At 40.6% G+C, this 21,855-nt stretch overlaps 1 protein-coding gene across 1 annotated transcript in view; it reads left to right on the top strand.

The window, feature by feature from the left end:
* Positions 1-21,855, top strand: part of LOC126253686 (protein virilizer homolog) — a 110,680-nt gene that overhangs the window by 54,784 nt on the left and 34,041 nt on the right. Inside the window, exon 8 of the mRNA XM_049955212.1 lies at positions 12,230-12,319. Coding sequence (XP_049811169.1) covers positions 12,230-12,319 — 90 coding nt within the window. The remainder of the gene's footprint in view (positions 1-12,229; positions 12,320-21,855) is intronic.

Here is a 21,855-nt window from a genome sequence, read left to right as displayed (position 1 = left end):
CTGCACTGAATAAAAGTTTCTGTTTTTATCCCGAAGATACAATTTTTTTAAGTAATCAATTTCTGTTTCAACTCTGCCACTTGTGCTATCAAGAAAAGAAAAGAAAAATTGCTTAAAAACTGACCATATACAGTGAGTATTTCAAAATAAAATAGAAAATATAATATATTCAATGCAGTATATAGGTGTGCTTATACAAAATGTTCTCTGAGTTTAATCATACACACCTATTACAGTAGTTCAGATGCAGCTAATGGCTATATTGTAGGGACGTGGAATAGTAGAAACTAACCTCCTACTCCTTGGAGTTTCTGGAGGCTCATCAGTGTGAGTCTAGGCTTTACTCCAGTGTAAGTAGCAGCTCTTTTTCCATGGCTATGAAAATGGGTGTAGACTTTAGTCCACTACTTTTCGACATCATAGCATTTGATGTCGTTAATCATAATGTTACATGCTGGGCTACATGAAATTGGTCTCCTTTTATGTACAAGATTGTCGGAGTTAATACCTCCTTTGATGGACTGACAGCATTCATTTTTTAATTACTTAAAAAAGGTTCTTGATTATGATACATGAAACAAAACTCTACACATTAAAAGTAACACAATGACAAACAATAATTCTAGTATACACATCATTGTAATTATGTTAGATGAAACAAGTGAATATGGGCTGAAAGTCATACTATGTCTAGCTATTATTGTCGATTCTGTTACTATCATCAGCTACCATGCCAAGTGGTAGCTTGGACTGTGCCAATAGTACATCCATTTTGACAGCCGTTATCCTTTCCACACTACACATTCCTTTCCTTACAACCTAACCGTCTGTGGCAAACATACTTGGTCCAATTCCAGATACCCCAACAACTGTACCACCAACCACTCCAAGCTTTCCACTCCCTCAGCTACCCCACAGAGGTTGTCCACAAACCAATTCAGGCAGTGTATCTCTTCCACCTTCCAACAAGTGCGGCTCCCAACTCTAAATAAAATGAGAATGGTATTCCTTTTCATCCAGCACCACTCAGACCTTGAATGACTGAATACACTATTTCACCAAGATTATGACTTCCTCGATTCAAGCCACGAGAAGAGATCATCCCTACCTGATATCTTTCCCACACCACCAACTGCCACCTTCTGCCTCCCAACCTCTATAATATCCTAGTCAAACCATGTGACATTCTGAGACTATTATCCGTATCCCAAAGTTACTATCCCTGCAATCTTTCTCACTGTAAATGCCCCACGCACCCACCCTCTACCACTTACTCTAAGCTCATCACTGGTAAATCATACAACACCAAACTCTGAGCAACATGTAACATGTCTTCAACAGATGGATTTTTATATAGGAATGACCACCATAAAACTGACTGAGCATATAGCACAACTTAGAGAGACCTCAAGTGTCTGCTGCACCACATGGGCCATTTGGATCGTCCCACCCAGTACTAGTTTCCTTGAGCGCTGGAGGTGGAAAGTATCTCTCCAAAATATCCTCACGTCCTGCCACCTTCATGGTCATAACTTATGTTAGCAACCCTCCCTCTTTTTGTCTCTTAGCTAAATGGAGACAGAATGGAGGAAATAAATTCTGAGAAGATAAGGAGGAAAAAAGGTCATTATGTACATATGGCCAGAAATGCACAGTGTCCATGCAATAAGGTATTCATTAATTCATCAAGCCTGTACAATACAGTGCACAATGTGATATAATGAGACCACTGTTGTACAATTGTACAAGAAATGGCCACCGTGGGCCTATAAGCATGTGTAAACATAATGCAGCAATGACTGATGCACAGGTTTGAATGTGCCATCCTGCAGCCTCATGGCATCACAGCTGGCACGAGTTCATTAGTCCAGTGTCTGAAGAGCCAAGGTGGGCTCCTCATGCTCGACTTCTTTCAGGTGTGCCCACAGTTAGAGATCTAAAGACTTGAGGTCTGGCGACTGGGCAGGCCACACGACTGGACAACTTCACCTGAGCCATCTGCTCGGGTTGACGACAAGATACCTCCACACTGAAATGTGAAAATGAGCTGGGGCACAATCACGTAGTAACCGCACTACCCTTCGCACCACCAAATGCACGTCTCCCAGCAGGGGAGGCAGGGTCATCTGTGGAAGTACAGATATGCCTCGCCTGTAAGGTGTTGTGGAAGGATGAACAGTCCCACGAGGCAGCTACCGATGATCTCCGCCTACACACTGAGGCAGAACCGGTGCTAATGGTTCAGTGCTGCCACAGATTCTCTGTAGCCTACAGGTGAGTGTTGTGGAAGTTGCTGATACTGCACCTCAGTGACAAAACTATTGCGATGGAGGCAAGTCTGTAGGTGATAAGGTCTGCTCCCATTGTAAATGATACAGATAGTGGCAGTTGCCTTGGAGAATGTTCCACACATGTGTCTGATTTCCCTGTGGCACTGGTCTGGTGCTGACTCTGGTGTCATATTCAACAATGTTCAACACTTGTTCCTCCAACACCCATAAATAAGCTTGCCTAACACAAATGACAAAACACTGTTGTGGACAGTTTTGTGGTGCACTTGCTGTCAGTAGGTTCACCTTTGCTGGTACAGTTGTGCTGCCATCTGCCAATTGTCCATACACTGAAGTGACAAAAAGTCATGGGATAGCAATATGCACATACACAGATGGCAGTAGTTTCTGTACACAAGGTATAAAAGGGCAGAGCATTGGCGGAGATGTCATTTATACTCCGGTGATTCATGTGAAAAGATGTCCGATGTGATTATGGCAGCACAGTGGGAATTAACAGACTGAATGTGGAATGGTAGGGACGTTTCATTTCAGAAATCATTAGAGAATTCAATATTCTGAGATCTACAGTGTTGAGAGTGTGTCGAGATTTCAGGCAATACTTCTTACCGTGAGCAACACAGTGGACAACGACCTTCACTTAACAACTGAGAGCAGTGGCATTTGCGTAAAGGTGTTAGCATTGCCAGGCAAGTGACACTGTGTGAAATAACCACAGAAATCAGTGTGGGATGTACCACGAATGTATCCATTAGGTCACTGCGGCGAAATTTGTCATTAACTGTCTATAGCAGCAGGTAACCGACTTGAGTGCTGTTGCTAACTACGTGATACTGCTTGCAGCACCTCTCCTGGGCTCGTGATCATACAGGTTGGCCCTAGATGACTGGAAAACTGGGGCCTTGTCAGATTAGTCCTAATTTTAGGTGGTAAGAGCAGATGTTAGGCTTTGAGTGTGGCACAGATCCTATGAAGCCATGCTTCGTTGTCAGCGAGGAACTGTCAAGTTAGTGATGGCTCCATAATGGTGTGGGCTGTTTTTATATGGAATGGACTGGGTCCTCTGGTCCAACTGAACCGATTGTTGACTGGAAATGGTTATGTTTGGCTATTTGGAGACCATTTGCAGCCATTCGTGGACTTCATGTTCCCAAGCAATGGAGGAATTTTTGTGGGTGACAGTGCACCATGTCATCGGCTCACAGTTGTTCGCGACTGGTCGGAAGAACATTCTGAACAATTTGAGAGAATGATTATGCCATCCTGATCACCTTACATGAATCTCATCAGACATTTATGGGACATAATGGAGAGATCAGTTAATGCACAAAATCCTGCACCAGCAGCATTTTCACAATTATGGACAGCTATAGAGGCAGCAAGGCTTAATCTTTCTGCAGGGGACTTCCAACGACTTCTTGAGTCCACGTCAATGCACTGTGCTGGGCAAAAGGGGATCCAGCTGGATACTGAGAGGTATGTCATGACTTTTGTCAACTCAGTGTAGAATAATTCAAAGAATGCCTGTGCTCACAAGGGAAACTCCTCATTGCACCCCCCTCAAATTTAGTGGTAAGGGGGCACAGTGGACAGCCCGTCAAAAACTGAATGCAGGTCAAGCATGAAAACAGGAAGAAGGTCTACTGAAGTGTGGAAAATAACTAAATAAATAGAAACAGGGAGTGGAACGGTCCAAGGACAAGGAGCGCAATATTGAGCAGCCTGAAAGTGAAACGGTGTCATGGATAAGTGGTCACAGTATTGGACAGCGAAGCAGGTGAGCTGTGTTCAAACCTCCCTCATACCGTTCCTCCTCCCTCCCCCCCTCCCCCCCCCCCTCACCACCACCACCACCACCACCACCACCACCACCGCCACCCACCACTGTTCTCTGTATTCAAATCTGAGTCTGTGTCATGGTGTAATATCCGTTTGCAACAGTGAGGTGTAAGGTAGGGACCTGTAATGACAGTGGATTCTGTAAAACTATTCCAATAGCAGCCTAAAGGAAGTGGCTTTCGAATCGGAACTGCAAACGTTTGGTGACAAGGTGACAAGTCAACCTAATCCTCCACTGGAAAACACATCTGGTGTGTCATACACAGCATTAGTGACAGTATGTGTGTCATATGACAGGAATCTCTTATCGATGCACAAAATTTGTACGCCTGGTAAGTGAATGAGATATGCCTCCTTGCCCAATTTAGGTGTTCGTATGAATGTAAATGTGAGCACCCCCAAGAAAATGATGAAAACAGTAGTTTGTCACATAAGCTGCAACAAATGAACACAATAGTTTCACAATCACGCAGCATCTGTGTGCTCTGTCAAAACTTATTTTTTTAATGTTTTTGAAGTTGCATTCCATTTTGGAAGTTTGACTTTTGAATTCCTTTGTTGTAACGTAGTTCACACCTGTTTATTTGTCGTTTTCATTCCTGTGAGACATCTATGTGGTATCTTGCCTGCTCTCACTGTTCATCACATTTACTTGCGACGGTAACATATTCTTTCATACTCTATAACCAATGTATAGTTTGAAAGTTGCCAAGACTACAGAAAGATGGACAATAACCAGATGGACAGTTAATAATCTTGTGAAAAATAAAATAAAATAAATGGCATGAGGGAGTTTTAAACACGTCTTGTCTGGTTTACAGTCCGACACCGTGAGCACTTAACCACAACACTGCAGCTATTCGGTCTCACTCAATATTGCACTTACTAAGTTCAGACTGTTTGCTGTTTTTATTTAGCTTTTTTTCACTGTTCAGTACACCTTATTTCTGTTTTTGTGCTTGATCTGTGTTCAGTTTTTGACGGGCTAGCTATCCACTGGGCCATCTTACCACTAAATCTGAGGGGGTGCGATGGGGTCCCTTGTCAGTAGCAACAAAGTTCCCAGATTATGCGGTATTGGTCGGTGGCGACTTTAACCCGTGTATGGGATGTTTACGAATTCGTTGCAGGTGCTACAGACTGACAGGCTTGCACAGTAGTTCTGAATGCTTACTCCAAAATCTGTCCACATTCAGTGGAAATAATTTGATCTCACAGCTACAAACAGGCCTGACCTTTTCGACAGAGTCAATATAGAGTTAGGGATTAGTGATCATGATGTCGTCATTGCCACAATGCTTGTTGAAGTTAACAAATCCATCAAGAGGCTGGGAGAGTTATTTTGCTACAAAAAGCAAATAAGCAGTTCCTAAAATCCTACTTGGGCTATGAGTGGACACCATTTAGTTCCAGTATGATGGACATGGAGGAGTTATGGGCAAATTTTAAACTGTTTGTTATTAGCACTGTGGAGAAATATGTAACAAGTAAGTGGATTAAGGACAGAAAAGACCCACTGAGGTTTAATAACAATACTCAGAAATTGCTGAGGTAACAGAAATTTTTGTACACTAGGTTCAGAAATGTATTCATAAATGTTGACAGGCATAATGTAGTTGAAATTTGTGTGTGGCTCGCAGACTTGTTAAGTAGTAGAACATAGTATGTTGTCTTGGATGGCGAGTGTACATTAGAGACAAAGATATTGTCAGGAATGCCACAGAGGAGTGTTATGTAACTCAGGGTCAGAAAGGGCACAGTTCAGAGCTACACCATATTCACCCTGCACTCCAGTGTATTTGAAGCAATCGAGGAATGTGCGTGCGTGGGTAATACAGACATACTTACAGAAATTGATATAATATTTATGTCAGTTAGGCAACAAAACTTCTCTCCTGACAGAAAACAAAGATGATTTGGACTAACTCTTATCGGCTGCCCGGTTGGCCGTGCAGTCTAACGCACGGCTTTCCGGGCGGGAAGTAGCGCCGGGATTTGTGTCGAGGTCCGGTGAGCCGGCCAGTCTGTGGATGGTTTTTAGGCAGTTTTCCATCTGCTTCAGCAACTGCGAGCTGGTTCCCCTTATTCTGCCTCAGCTACACTATGTCAGTGATTGCTGCGCAAACAAGTTCTCCACGTACGTGTACACCACCATTACTCTACCACGCAAACATGGGTTACACTCGTCTAGTGTGAGACTTTCCTTGGGGGGGGCGGGGGTCCACCGGGGGCCGAACCACACAATAACCCTGGGTTCGGTGTGGGGCTGCAGAGGGGTGAAATGGACTGCGGTAGTCGGTCGTATTGGGGTTGAAGACCACTGCGGCTGTGACGGGGACGGAGCCTCTCCGTCGTTTCTAGGTTCCCGGTTAACATAACATAACTCTTTTTGAAAGGACACAAAGAAAGTGAAAAGATTGGTCTAAAATTGAATATGAAGGAAGCAGGGCACACGAACATAGCAATTAAAAGAAACATAAAACTGAGAAATGCATGGCCAAATAATTTCTGTTCCTCAGCTGTCTGATAACCAGAGATAGGACCTGTCTCCAGGAATTCAGTTGTCAACTGGCTATTAGTTGACAGTCAGATGAATAATATTAAAAAAAAATCACTGTCCAAACCAAATACAGACTGCTTTGTTACATTTAGAAATGCAATGTTGAGGGTGTTCTTTGGAGAAGCAAATGATTTTGGGGAACATTTAAAGGGGGAGGGGGAGTGCATACATATACAGTGGGCAAATACTGTGGTTCAGCATATAGGAATATAGTTAAATGGTTGGGGAAGAGGGATCAAGATCAAATGTGAGGAAAGGGCAAGTTGACTTTTGCACAGTCAATGATTTCTGTATCTGTGTTTATTTGTGTCAAGGAAATTTATTGTATGTGAACTTAGATTATACTCAAGAACTCTGCAGAAAACCTATATTGAAGATATGAATTTGTAATTTTGCAAGTGCTTTCTTTCACAGACTTCTTATATACAAGAATCATCTGCATTTTTCCCAGTCACTTGGAATTGTCCACCAGGCGATAGACTTGTAACAGATACAAGCTAAGGGGCTAATACCAAAGAGTACTGTTTGTATAAACAGACTGAGATTCCTTCTGGACATGGCTACTTACCTGTTTTCAATTCTTTCAATGACTTTTCAACACCAGGGATGCCTGTGTCTTTGTGTTCCATATGGGAGTTTGTGCAGCTGTCAAATGGTAGAATGTCCACACAGTATCCCTGTTTGAATGATTTTTTTTTTTAATATAAAATTTAAAATTTCAGCTTTCGTTAATGGTTTCTATTGTCACCTCAGACTGGTCCACAAGTGACTAAATAGAAGCCTCCGACATGCTTAGCGATTTTACATAAGACCAGAATTTTCTAGGATTCTCGACAAGGTCTTTCGGAAACATATGGTGGTGAAAGTTGAATGTTTTGCACATCAATCCTTTTATAGATTTATGATGTTGTCTTAATGATTTATGACTGAGTGGATGGGGAAGGAGGTTAAGAGGATATAAATACACATGGAGGTTGTACTAAACATAAAAAGTGTCAAAACATTGCTTTACAAAGTTATTACTAAAATATCTGAGCATTAGGAATGATGTGAACAGTAATAAAATGAATGAACTAAACTGTTGAAATCACTAATTTAGATTCCATACGTGCATGCATCAGTGTTACAGCAATATCAGTAACTGTTACAGGACAGCAAAGTGTCTGATTTATTTCATACTGTTTTTCTTTAGTGAACATTTTTTATCTGCTATGTTGATGTCCATTAACGCACCTTAAGGTCATGTTTCTTAGCACATTAATTGCCTGAATTCCATTTTTTATTTTAGTTTTCAAAGAAATCAAAATTGTTCTATAAATCTATGTGTGATCTAGTCTTCTGATCACCCATTGTTACTCTAAACTAAATATTTTTTTGGTTAAATAGAGATGCAAATTGGAATTAAAATATCTGATGTTTACTTGATAACTCCTCCTCACTGCATAACTCCATAGAAGAATTTCTGAATGTGTAATGGTATTGATTGGGGGTGGGGGACTAGAGAGAGAGAGAGAGAGAGATTGAACATAGTTAAGTATAAATCAGAAAATATATAATTAAAATAGCTTATGTTGCCATATTATTCACCGAGAAATATGAATTATAGCTATAAAACTGGCTTATGCCATTTCATAGTGAGAAGTCACTAGTATGGTCGATGGAAATAAGCAAACGCGAATAAGCAAACTGAACAACTGTCTGGATCCCTTTGCATTCTTTCACTATTTTCCTAGTCACTTAAGAACTTATCACCACCTTTGAAAAAATAATGTAACTTCTACACATATTATAGTTCAAACTTCTTTGTTAAAATATCGAAACAACAGGCCTAATCAACAATGTAAAATAATAACTTAAAAATATACAGATTCACTTCAAACATCAACCAAGCAGGTGTTACAGCAGATAGCTCCAATAAATCTATCACATAATAGTAGTAATGTGGAGGTAACTAGGTTAACTACTGGATTGCCATGAACACATATTTATAGTTGATCCAAAGTTAGTCTTAAAGCGCAGCTATAAAAAGATCAATGTGCAAAGCATTCAACTTCTACCGTCGTATGTTATGAAAGGTATTGCAGAGAATCCTATAAAATTCTGGTCCTATGCAAAACCACTAGGCGAGTTGGAGGCTTCTATTTAGTTACTTGTAGACACAAACTCCTTTATGGAACACAAAGACACAGGCATCCCTGGCATTGAAAAGAAGCTGAAAGAGTTAAAAACAAATAAATTTCCAAGTCCAGAAGGAATTCCAGTTTGGTTGTATAAAGAGTACTTTTCGACACCAGCCCCTTACTTAGCTTAAATCTGTTACAAATCTCTCGCCGAGTGGAAAGCCTCAAGTGAATGGAAAAAAAGTCAGGAACTCTTGTATATAAGGAGGGTGTGAAAGAAAGCACTCACAAAATTACAAACCCATATCTTTAACATAGGTTTTCTGCATTTCTATCAAAAAATCAACAAGGATATAGAAATCATCGCCTGTGCTTTTCACACACAATATCATGCAAACCATCCACGTAGGGCAACAGGAACAATCCAGATTCCTAGATTTTTGGAAAGCATTTGACACAGTGCCACACTGCAGATGTCTGGAATAGGTGCTCGGAAATGTCAGTGGCTCAAAGACTTGTTAAGTAATAGAAATCAGTATTTTGTCCTGGATGGTGAGTGCTCATCAGAAAAAAAGACATCATCGAAATGCACCAGGGAAGTGTTACAGCACTCCTGTTTTCTACACGCATAAATGATCTACCAGTTAGAGTGAGCAGCAATCTGCAGCTATTTGCTTGTGACTCTGTAGAGTATGGGAAAGTGTCATTGTTTGATCACTATAGGAGGATACAGGATGACTTGGGCAGAATTTCTATTTGGTGTAATGAATGGCAGCTTACTCTAAATGCATAAAAATGTAAGTTAATACAGATTAGTATGTCCATACACAGTATTGGTGATATGCAGCTTTACATAGTCAATTTGATTAAATATCTAGGTGTAATGTTGACGTTCCAAAGCGACATGGAATGGAACGAACATGTAAGGTTGGCTGTAGAGAAGAGCCATTTATGTTAAACATCTGTTTAAACTGTGCCCATAACTCCTCTATGTCCATCATATGAGAACTAAGTTACGTCCATGTTTACATTATTGTATTAACTATGTGTGCATACATACTCCACAAACCTTGCACCACTGCTAGTCATCCCCTTTCCTATTCCACTCACAGATGGAATGCGGGAAAAATGACCATCTGTGTGCTTCTATACAAGCCTTGATTGCTCTTACCTTGTCTTCACAGTTCTTACATGAGACTTGGTGGTAACAGAATTGTTTTGCAGTCTGCCAAAAATAACAGTGCTCTAAACTTTCTCAATGGTGTTTCACAAAAAAGTATGGTCTCTCCTTCAGGAATTCACATTTGATTTCACAGGGCATTATTTCCTGGTAACAAATTTAGCAGCACAACTCAATTGTTTCAGTGTCATTCTTTAATCCGGCCTAGTTGGGTTGCCAAATACTCAAGCATTACTCATGAGTGGGTCATACAAGAGTTCTGTATGCAGTCTCCTTTGTGGATGGCCTACATTTTCCTAGAATTCTGCCAATATACTGAAGTCAACCATTCATTTTCCCTTGTTCCATTTCAAGCCACTTTGGAACATTACGTGCAAACATTTAATCAACATGACTGTGTCAAGCAGCACACCAGTAATATTCTATCCAAACATTAAAGAAGTATTTTTTTCTACTCATGTGCATTATTTACATTTTGCCACATGCAACACAAGCTGTCATTTATCACATCAAATAGAAATTCTATCAAAGTCATCTTGCATGTTGCTAAAGTCAACCAATGACAATATTTCACAGTGCACTATAGTGTTATTAGCAAACAGTTACAGGTTGTTTATGTACATAGAGAACAAAAGCAGTGCTGTCAAAGTTCTGTGGGGCACTCCTGACAATACCCTCTTCTCTGATGAACTCTCACCACCCAGGACACAAATCTTGGAGCCACCTGCATATATGAAAACCTATCCCGTATGCTCAGACATTCATTAACAGTCTGAATTATTCCACTGTGTTAAATGCTTTCCAGAAATCTAGGTGTGTGGAATCTGCTTGTTGCACTTCATCCGTGGTTCGCAGGATATTGTGCAAGAAAAGGGCTAACTGAGTTTTCTATGTCCTCCGTACAGTAGTCACTGCAACATTCAAATGATGATATGTCAGTATCATGCTCCAGCATGAGTGACGTTTTTTAAATACGAAATTTAAAACTTCAGTTTTTATTTTGTTGCCTTGTATTTCCACATGAGACTGATTGGCAAGTGGCTGAATAGAAACTTCATTCTTTAATGGACTCCATTTAGTGGGTAACAGTCAAAGTTTGTCTCATGTGTTAAGTTCTGCTGCTGTTTGCTCAGTGTAGATAATTGTGTTTTAGCCTTTTTTTATTTAAAAAAAGGTGAAAGTAAAACAGAATGGGCTGTTACTTGGTTTTTATACTCCATCTTTCCTCATATGCTCTGCTATAGTACTAAATTATTTTTCTGGACTGAGTAAGAACCAAGATTACAACAATTTAGAGTAGTGATTATTTTTATTCTGTGACATGTCTACTGTGTCAGAACTTCTTTTCATACCCAGTAACTCTTTCAGATTGTTCAAAAGTGTCCAGGAAAAATTAAAGATCTTCAGAAATTATTGACCACTGTCTCTTCATCTTCATGATGTACAAATGTGTAGCTCACTCTACTTTTTCTAAAACTTACATAACAAACCCAAGGATACTGTTTCAATGTGTTTATGGAATATGTTAAAATCCTACCAAAACACTAATCAAAAGTGTAGAGCCAAATAAAAGTTTTAGAAATAAACAGAAAATAAAATTGAAAAGGAACCATTTATTTTGTTGTTTCCAGTAAAAAAAAAACACACACACACACACAAAGCAATAATTATTTTTCAAAGTTGGTACAGGCATCTTAATATTTTTATTCTTTGGAGTAACACAAACCCTTGTATTATATCTTGGGGGGAGGGGGGGGGGGGGACCTCCTGAGTCTTTGGTGCAGTGTGCCATAGTATACTGTCATGGTAGCCATTCGTTTGTTTCCAGTTTGTCCGAACTTGACTATTTTGCTATAGGAATTTATTTTGTAGGATTCCCTATGCTGACTTATTTATTCTGCTCATAACTTCACACAAATGTTTGATCTAGTGCAACAATCTCACACATGCACTACACTATTCGGTAAAAACTATCGAGCAATTTTGTCCGTTATCCATCATCTCCGTAGTCACAACTCTTTGTATTGTTTTGTTAGCACTGATCTTAACCATCCAATTAAACCTTCTCTTGCAGTCATCCTATACACTCATCATACATACCAATATTAGGCTAATCCTTTACTGCCTTCTGTCATTTCTGATATTTTCCAAAATCTGCTATATTGTTAAAAAGTTAACCATTGTGTACTTTTTATAAACATTATGACTAATTATTGTGCTAATTTAAATGTGTTTTCAGTTTCCAGATATGGAATATGAATTCAATGATTACTGTGACGATGGCTCTAAAACTTTCAACCCGTTTGCATGTGAACTTCAACCGTTAACGGTAAGTACCCAATTAATTATCTATACTACACAAGAATCCACCCTGTCCGACTGGCTTATAAATTGTTCTTGGTGTCCATATTGAAATGTTTTTTTATTGCTCTTTAAGTCTGTTATGTTGCACTTGGTGATAACTTGTATTAATTTAAGTTTGTGTGACATTTACAGTTGATAAAGAGTATTCTGCATAAGGGGACCAACACGCAGGGAGTGAAAAAAGTAAATAATTTTATAGTTGTACTCCTGGCATATTATTTTGTATTTTACAAGGAGATACAAACTGAATCCGGATTACCATTTACTGACCAACAAAGGAAATACTGATACAGCACGATATTTGTTTGTTAGCTGACAACTATAATGAAACAATAGAAAGTTGAGGATGAAATAACAACAACATTACGAAAAGAATCGATCGCTACTTGCCGCATACGTGAAGCATTGAGCCCTAGACAGGCACTATGAAAAAACTGCTAAACATTTAAGCTTGTGGCCAAAAGGCATTCTTCAGAAATAAAAAGCGCACACACACACACACACACACACACACACACACAGACGCAGGTGCGGGCGCGATTCACACACACATGGCCACTGTCTCTGGCCTCTTTGGCCAGACTACAGATTGAAACTACATCTGACGTGAGCAGCAATCCGGGGTGGGTGGTGGTGGTAAGGAGGAGGCATGGGTTGGGGAAGAGGAGAGGTAGCAGGGTAGGGGTGGGAAAAGCATGCAGGGAGAGGAGAGAAGTAGAAAAGGGGAAAAGACAGAATGAAGGCATATGTAGTGCTGGAATGGAAGGAGGGAAGGGGATAGGCGGCTTGTGGGAACAAATGATATGTTGTAGCAAAGGTTAAAAAAAGAAATGTGTGTGAAATCTTATGGGACTTAACTGCTAAGGTCATCACTCCCTAAGCTTACACACTACTTAACCTAAATTATCTAAGGACAAAAACACACACACACCCATGCCCGAGGGAGGACTCGAACCTTCGCCGGGACCAGCCGCACAGTCCTTGACTGCAGCGCCTTAGACCACTCGGCTAACCCCACACGGCCAGCGAAGATTCCCACCTTCATAGTTCAGAAAAGCTGTTGTTGGTAGGAAGGATCCAGATGGCCCAAGCTGTGAAGCACTCATTGAAGTGAGGCACACCATGTTGGGCAGCATATTCAGCAACTGGTTGGTCCAGCTATCTCTAGGCCACAGTTTGGCAGTGGCGATCATGCAAATAGACAAGCTGTTAACTGATTGTGCCCATGAAGAAAAAAGCACAGTGATTGCAACTTAATTTGTAGGTCATGTGTGTGCTTTCACAGGTAGCCCTGCCTTTGATTGGGTAGTAGAGGACTGTGGCACGACTGGAGTAATTGGTGGTGGGAAGATGCGTGGGATAGGTCTTGCATCTAGGTCTGCTGCAGGGATATGAGCCTCACTAGTCCCAGCACTCCACCTACCTCTCCCCTTTGCACTGCTCCCACTCCAGCAGTATACATACCTTCATTCCGCCAATGCACCCACTAGTCTCTCCCTCTTCTCTACTTCTCTCCTTACCCCTCTCCCTGCATGCTATCACAGGCAGAGCAATACCTCTCCCCCCACCCCCCACCCCTCACTATTTGGTGAGTAGCAATCCATCCATTTCATAACACTGTTGACAGTAATAATGGTTTTTCTTAAGAAAAAGAACACTACAAATTAAAAACAAAGCGATTGTTAAGGGATTTTTCAGAATGACCAGTTAGAGTTTTACCAGGATGAGAAGTAAAAATGTCAGCAATTATTGCTAAAATTAGAAGATTGTAATAAAGACATCAGTAAAGAAAAATGTACTAAAAGTTTTATCTATTTTGATAATCGTTTTGAATATAATAGAGGGAAACATTCCACGTGGGAAAAATATATCTAAAAACACAGATGATGTGACTTACCGAACGAAAGTGCTGGCAGGTCGATAGACACACAAACAAACACAAACATACACACAAAATTCAAGCTTTCGCAACAAACTGTTGCCTCATCAGGAAAGAGGGAAGGAGAGGGAAAGACGAAAGGATGTGGGTTTTAAGGGAGAGGGTAAGGAGTCATTCCAATCCCGGGAGCGGAAAGACTTACCTTAGGGGGAAAAAAGGACGGGTATACACTCGCACACACACACATATCCATCCACACATATACAGACACAAGCAGACATCTCACAAGCAGACATATTTAAAGACCTAAACAGAAAGAGAAAATAAGACAACAGAAAAGATTTCGAAATGCAACAGTGACAATAACAAACGTAATTGTTGGGTTCAAATTACTGATATCAATATATCAGACAGCTTGTGTCTGTGTATGTGCAGATGGCTATGTCCTTCCCCCCCCCCCCCCCCCCCCCCCCCCCCCCCTCCCAAGGTAAGTCTTTCCGCTCCCGGGATTGGAATGACTCCTTACCCTCTCCCTTAAAACCCACATCCTTTCGTCTTTCCCTCTCCTTCCCTCTTTCCTGATGAGGCAACAGTTTGTTGCGAAAGCTTGTATTTCGTGTGTATGTTTGTGTTTGTTTGTGTGTCTATCGACCTGCCAGCACTTTCGTTCGGTAAGTCACATCATCTGTGTTTTTAGATATATTGATAATCGTTTTCTTACACATTACAAGTACAACATCTGTTGCCCACTATTTTCACATTTATATTGTATGGGAATCTAAAGTTAATACATAGTACAAATAAATTAAACTGAGCTATTGGTAATATCAAATGAATATGTGTGCTCTATGTGAAATGTGTTAATACCAATGTTTTTTGAATGTGTCTGTTAACATGTTTGTCAGGAGTTTTTGAAAGTTAATGTACTCATTAATGGTTGAGTATATCTACATAATAAGACCCTGAAAAATTCAACATTCGTGTTCAGGAAGAGCATTTCCACTAAAAATACCATCTACCAATTCATCAGCCACACAAAAATTATCATCAACATTAATTTTGTGTGCTCTGTCTAAGGCATTTGATTCTGCAAATGACAACGCTTTTATAAAAAGTCTTAAATATTTACATTACTCAACATGCAATTAATAACACCTTTTTTTCTTGTGGTTGCGTGAATATTTGGACATATCAGCAGATCAGAATGCCTTTGTTAAAAACAACTGTGAAGCAGAAGCTTGATGATAGCAAGTGGTGGTTATGTTAAATAAAATCTATACCCCACCCCATATGAAGTGCAGACAGTCGTACAGTATCTGTATGCACACAATCTGTCAGCTACATCTCAGGAAGCATGGTGTGACAGTTCAGTGAAGGGCAGAGCAGTGTGAAATGGACTATTTGTTCCATCTTGTAGGAGATAAGAGGGAGGACTAATGATTCCAATAACAACTCTGTTCTTATTTTGCTTCCCAACCTGAACGTTGGTGGGCTCACTTGTACTTCCACTATTCTTGATGCTAGTCCTTTGATGCTCTTGTATCTTCTGCTAGTTTAATTTCAGTCATGAACTCCTGGCTGTCTGATTCTCTCAGTCTTTTTCCGTCCATCATTCCTTCAATCTTAGAAGTTAACTATGATGAATGGTATAGTAGGAGGTTAACAGTGATTGTCCTTCTAGTGTTGACTATTTTGCATTGGTTCCTTGTCTCTCCTGCTCTGTTTTACACTTCTTTATTTGAGGCTCTGTCAGTCCCAGGAATCTTCAACATTTTCTTCTAGCACCACATCTTAAAAGCTTGCAAATTTTTTTTCTTTTCCACTTTCCTCATTATCAAAGTTTTTGCCCCATACATGTATTTCGTCAAAATGTAGATTTTTTAGAATTGTTTCCTAGTGCACTGCTTGATGTCAAAGTGTTCTTTTCTAAATAAGTGATTGTTTTACCTGGGCTATTCTATCTGTGACTTCTATTATACTTCTACTGTCTGCTGTGATACAACTCCTCAGGTATCTGAAGGTGGTCACTTTTGCCAGCTTTCACTTTCAAGGTCCACAATTGTTTTTTCCACCTGTTGTGCACTTCATGAGTTTTAATTTACTTCTTTAGATCTTCATTTCATATTTCTATATTAAAATTTGGTTTGCCTAGAGAAGCATCTTTCATTGTCCATCTTAGTTTCTGTCCAATAAGGCAATGTCGTCTGCAAAAAGGGTCGCTTTGAAACATTTTCCATTAGTCATTATCCCATTGCTGCTGGTTTCATTTGCTATAGTCTTTTCTCAGAGAGACTAAACTTCCACAAATTGCATACCACATTTGCTAACTAATAGTTTCAATGCAGGAACTAAATGATAAAGGCACAGAAAATATAGAGGAATAACAAACATGTATAAACAATATATACTGTTTGTCCCAGGAGGAATGGTCAGTATTCAGGGATATGAAGCAAAAAAGCCTAGTAAACCTGGGTTCTAAAATGCGTACCGTAAGAGCTATGGGCACTTGCTCAGTAGAAAAGAAGTGTTTCACAGTAGCTAAGATCAACAATTGCTCATACCTCTTAAGGTATGAATTTTAGAGCCCATGTTTACTAGACTTTTTTGCTTCAAATGACTGTTTGTGTTATATCCCTGAATATTGACCTTTCCTCCTGGGGTACCCCATATAAGAACAGACCCTCTCTTTTAAATATCAGTTAAAAAAGATGAAGCTGTCATCAACCTGGTGTTTGATCTGTACACCACAGTACTTTACTAGGCAAGGTCTTATTGACTTATGCCTTCTACCAACTTGTGAACTGATTTGCCCAGCTGCTGATAAGGGAGCTACAATTGAATGTGTACTCTGGACCATAGTGCATCTCTGTGCTTAAAGTATTACCTAAAGAAAAAAGAGGGACATTTCAAATATAATGGTGCATAAGTTCAGTATGGTGTTTATTGTACCAATTATTTTTATTTGTGCAAATGCCACGATGAAGAGTTATGAGGGGTAAGTAAATTAAATCAACAAGACGTACAGGCTGATGCATCAGATGCTTAAAATAATGATAAAGCTGCTTGCGTGTTCCAGTACCTATCGCACAGATAATGAGGATGAAGTAACAACGAGGAGCCATTTTTAAGTTACTGTGTTCAGAGTTTTTAGAAAAATTATTTGTTTGACTTTGTGATTATCATTTAAGCATGTCAGTACTATGCTAAACGTAATGCAGTAAAATTCTTCAGCTGAAAATAGAGACAAGAAGCAAGGTGGACATAACATGAAATTAGATTAAGAAGCATAAGAAGTGATACAAAAGATTTGTTGATTGAGTATATGTTTTAACAACAGATTCACTGATTGAGTTCATTTATTAAGAGCGAACTATGAAATTCAGAATACTTTTCTCCCAGTCTGACCTTATAAGGCGCACATGAATAATATAAAGATAAAATCCCGGAACCCCTACACACACAAGGGAATATTTCTGATGAAGAATAGCTTAAAATTTGAGTGTTTGAGGATAAAAATCTACAAAAGCAATAAGATTAATATCAAGTATGAGTTTCCATAGAGACCACCGAATCCTTTGCTGTTTTGCCATTTTGTAATCTCACTCTGTAAAAACTCTCCTTATTTCCAGTATACTGAGTTCTAAGTATGTAGTGTTGTTCCTAGACATTGGTACATTTGTGCATTTTATAAACAGAAGATTTGTTTTTAATTCCTCAAACTAGTTTTGGCAAAATACTGCCACCTTCCAGTAAGTTTGTTTCTTCTTTTGACTTTATAGTCACCGCATATTTCTGCTTTTGTCGTGGTTTTGCTGTCGAGCAAGATGGCGTATTATTTGAATTACTGTCAAAATGAAAGTTATGCTTTTTCTGTGATTTTAGGGGCAACTTAAGTCTATCAACAAATGTGGTGTGCAGCAGTATGCCGAAAAACCACAACAAATACAGAAATAGACAATCATTATAAATCAAAAAGAATACTGAAACCGACTGAAGGTGGCAGCATTTTGCCAAAATCGGTTTGCAGAATTAAAAACAAAAAGTGCTTGCATCAAGGTGAACCCAAAGACCCATAGTGTTTTACGCAGATATGGACCAACAAAAGAAATAAAACTACACAGCACATCAGCTGCTAATGCATTGTAGCAGGTTTGTACTTGAAACAGAGGTCCATCCTGTAGCATTTGTAGGGGCAGTTAATGTAAACCTGCTTTTTTATCAGTAAAGGTATCTTGTAAGGTGGTGATTTCTTGCTAATGATTGCCTGATTGAAGCAATACATACGTACAAGATTAATCCTTTGTTGATGAGTATGTATACCAATACAATTTAAAGAAACTTTCTATTTTTTACTATGCATTATGTGAGATGCCATTATTAAAAACTGATATTTGATCTGCCATACAGAGAAAGAGTTTAAGAAAGAAATGGCATAGAAAATCAGAGCTAGAGAAACAGTAGGTTATCAACAAGAATGAGAATGATTGTTCAGGTACATGAAAAAAATGAGAGGAGGCAAGAGGCACAATGCACTTTCTAATGGGAGAATCAACAAGGAAAAATGCTATACAGGACTCTGTGTTGGAAAGAATGGAACAAAGGTACACAGATTAGAACGGGAAAAGTAATGAAATAGTTCATGGGTGAAGGGCCGGTTGTCCAGTGGGCACTATATTTTGGCAAGTGACCCATTACCATCATCAGGTGCACTGATCAACTGACTCATTAGGGACTAATGCAGCATTTTTACCTGTTCTCCCTCTCCCTCTGAACAGATGCTCTGTATGCTGCCTGCATCCGGCATCTCCTCGTACACTCCTGCTGACACTTTGCTCTGTCTTTGATTTGCACCCAGGTACGAGGTGCATTCAAGTTCTAAGGCCTCCGATTTTTTTTCTAATTAACTACTCACCCGAAATCGATGAAACTGGCGTTACTTCTCGACGTAATCGCCCTGCAGATGTACACATGTTTCACAACACTGACGCCATGATTCCATGGCAGCGGCGAAGGCTTCTTTAGGAGTCTGTTTTGACCACTGGAAAATCGCTGAGGCAATAGCAGCACGGCTGGTGAATGTGCGGCCACGGAGAGTGTCTTTCATTGTTGGAAAAAGCCAAAAGTCACTAGGAGCCAGGTCAGGTGAGTAGGGAGCATGAGGAATCACTTCAAAGTTGTTATCACGAAGAAACTGTTGCGTAACGTTAGCTCGATGTGCGGGTGCATTGTCTTGGTGAAACAGCACACGCACAGCCCTTCCCGGACGTTTTTGTTGCAGTGCGGGAAGGAATTTGCTCTTCAAAACATTTTTGTAGGATGCACCTGTTACCGTAGTGCCCTTTGGAACGCAATGGGTAAGGATTACGCCCTCACTGTCCCAAAACATGGACACCATCATTTTTTCAGCAGTGGCGGTTACCCGAAATTTTTTTGGTGGCGGTGAATCTGTGTGCTTCCATTGAGCTGACTGGCACTTTGTTTCTGGATTGAAAAATGGCATCCACGTCTCATCCATTGTCACAACCGACGAAAAGAAAGTCCCATTCGTGCTGTCGTTGCGCGTCAACATTGCTTGGCAACATGCCACACGGGCAGCCATGTGGTCGTCCGTCAGCATTCGTGGCACCCACCTGGATGACACTTTTCGCATTTTCAGGTCGTCATGCAGGATTGTGTGCACAGAACCCACAGAAATGCCAACTCTGGAGGCGATCTGTTCAACAGTCATTCAGCGATCCCCCAAAACAATTCTCTCCACTTTCTCGATCATGTCGTCAGACCGGCTTGTGCGAGTCCGAGGTTGTTTCGGTTTGTTGTCACATGATGTTCTGCCTTCATTAAACTGTCGCACCCACAAACGCACTTTCGACACATCCATAACTCCATCACCACATGTCTCCTTCAACTGTCGATGAATTTCAATTGGTTTCACACCACGCAAATTCAGAAAACGAATGATTGCACGCTGTTCAAGTAAGGAAAACGTCGCCATTTTAAGTATTTAAAACATTTCTCATTCTCGCCGCTGGTGGTAAAATTCCACCTGCCGTACAGTGCTGCCATCTCTGGGACGTATTGACAATGAACGCGGCCTCATTTTAAAACAATGCGCATGTTTCTATCTCTTTCCAGTCCAGAGAAAAAAAATCGGAGGCCTTAGAACTTGAATGCACCTCGTAGATGTGCCTGCAACACCTCTGGTGTTCTTCCACCTGCCTCTGAAGTCAGATCTGTCCATCACGACAGGCCATTAAAATTGCTTCACCAAAAAGAAATGTAGATGATAAAAGGGGATTCATTGGACAAATATATTATACTAGAACTGACATAACATGATTACATTTTCACGCAATTTGGGTGCATAGATCCTGAGAAATCAGTATCCAGAACAACCACCTCTGGCTGTAATAATGGCCTTGATACGCCTGCGCATTGAGTCAAACAGAGCTTGAATGGCGTGTACAGGTACAGCTGCCCATGCAGCTTCAACACAATACCACATTTCATCAAGAGTAGTGACTGGCGTATTTTGACGAGTCAGTTGCTGGGCCACCATTGGCCAGACATTTTCAATTGGTGAGATATCTGGAGAATGTGCTGGCCAGGGCAGCAGTCGAACATTTTCTGTATCCAGAAAGGCCCGTACAGGACCTGCAACATGTGGTCATGCATTATCCTGCTGAAATGTTGGGTTTCGCAGGGATCGAATGAGGGGTAGAACCACGGGTTGTAACACGTCTGAAATGTAACGTCCACTGTTCAAAGTGCCGTCAGTGCGAACAAGAGGTGACCGAGACATTTAACCAATGGCACCCCATAACATCACACCGGGTGATACGCCAGTATGGCGATGACGAATACACGCTTCCAATGTGTGTTCACTGTGATGTCCCAAAACACGGATGCGACCATCATGATGCTGTAAACAGAACCTGGATTCATCCAAAAAAATGATGTTTTTCCATTCGTGCACCCAGGTTTGTAGTCGAGTACACCATTGCAGGCACTCTGTGATGCAGCGTCAAGGGTAATGGCATCCATGGTCTCCGAGCTGATAGTCCATGCTGCTGCAAACGTCATCGAACTGTTCGTGCAGATGGTTGTTGTCTTGCAAATGTCCTCATCTATTGACTCAGGGATCAAGACGTGGCTACACGATCCGTTACAGCCATGTGGACAAGATACCTGTCATCTCAACTGCTAGTGATACGAGGCCATTGGGATCCAGCAAGGCGTTCCGTATTACCCTCCTGAACCCACCGATTTCATATTCTGCTAACAGTCATTGGATCTCGACCAGTGCGAGCAGCAAAGTCGCGATACTATAAACCGCAATCGCGATAGGCTACAATCCGACCTTTATCAAAGAGGGAAACGTGATGGTTCGCATTTCTCCTCCTTACACGAGGCATCACAACAACGTTTCACCAGGCAGCGTCGGTCAACTGCTATTTGTGTATGAGAAATCGGTTGGAAACTTTCCTCGTGTCAGCAAGTTGTAGGTGTCGCCACCGGCACCAACCTTGTATGAATGCTCTGAAAAGCTAATCATTTGCATATCACAGCATCTTCTTCCTGTCAGTTAAATTTCGCGTGGGTAGCATGTCATCTTCGTGGTGTAG

Source organism: Schistocerca nitens, chromosome 4 (assembly GCF_023898315.1).
Source record: "Schistocerca nitens isolate TAMUIC-IGC-003100 chromosome 4, iqSchNite1.1, whole genome shotgun sequence".
Taxonomy (NCBI): domain Eukaryota; kingdom Metazoa; phylum Arthropoda; class Insecta; order Orthoptera; family Acrididae; genus Schistocerca; species Schistocerca nitens.
Note: the sequence above shows the minus strand (reverse complement) of the source record. Positions and strands in the feature narration are given on the sequence as shown.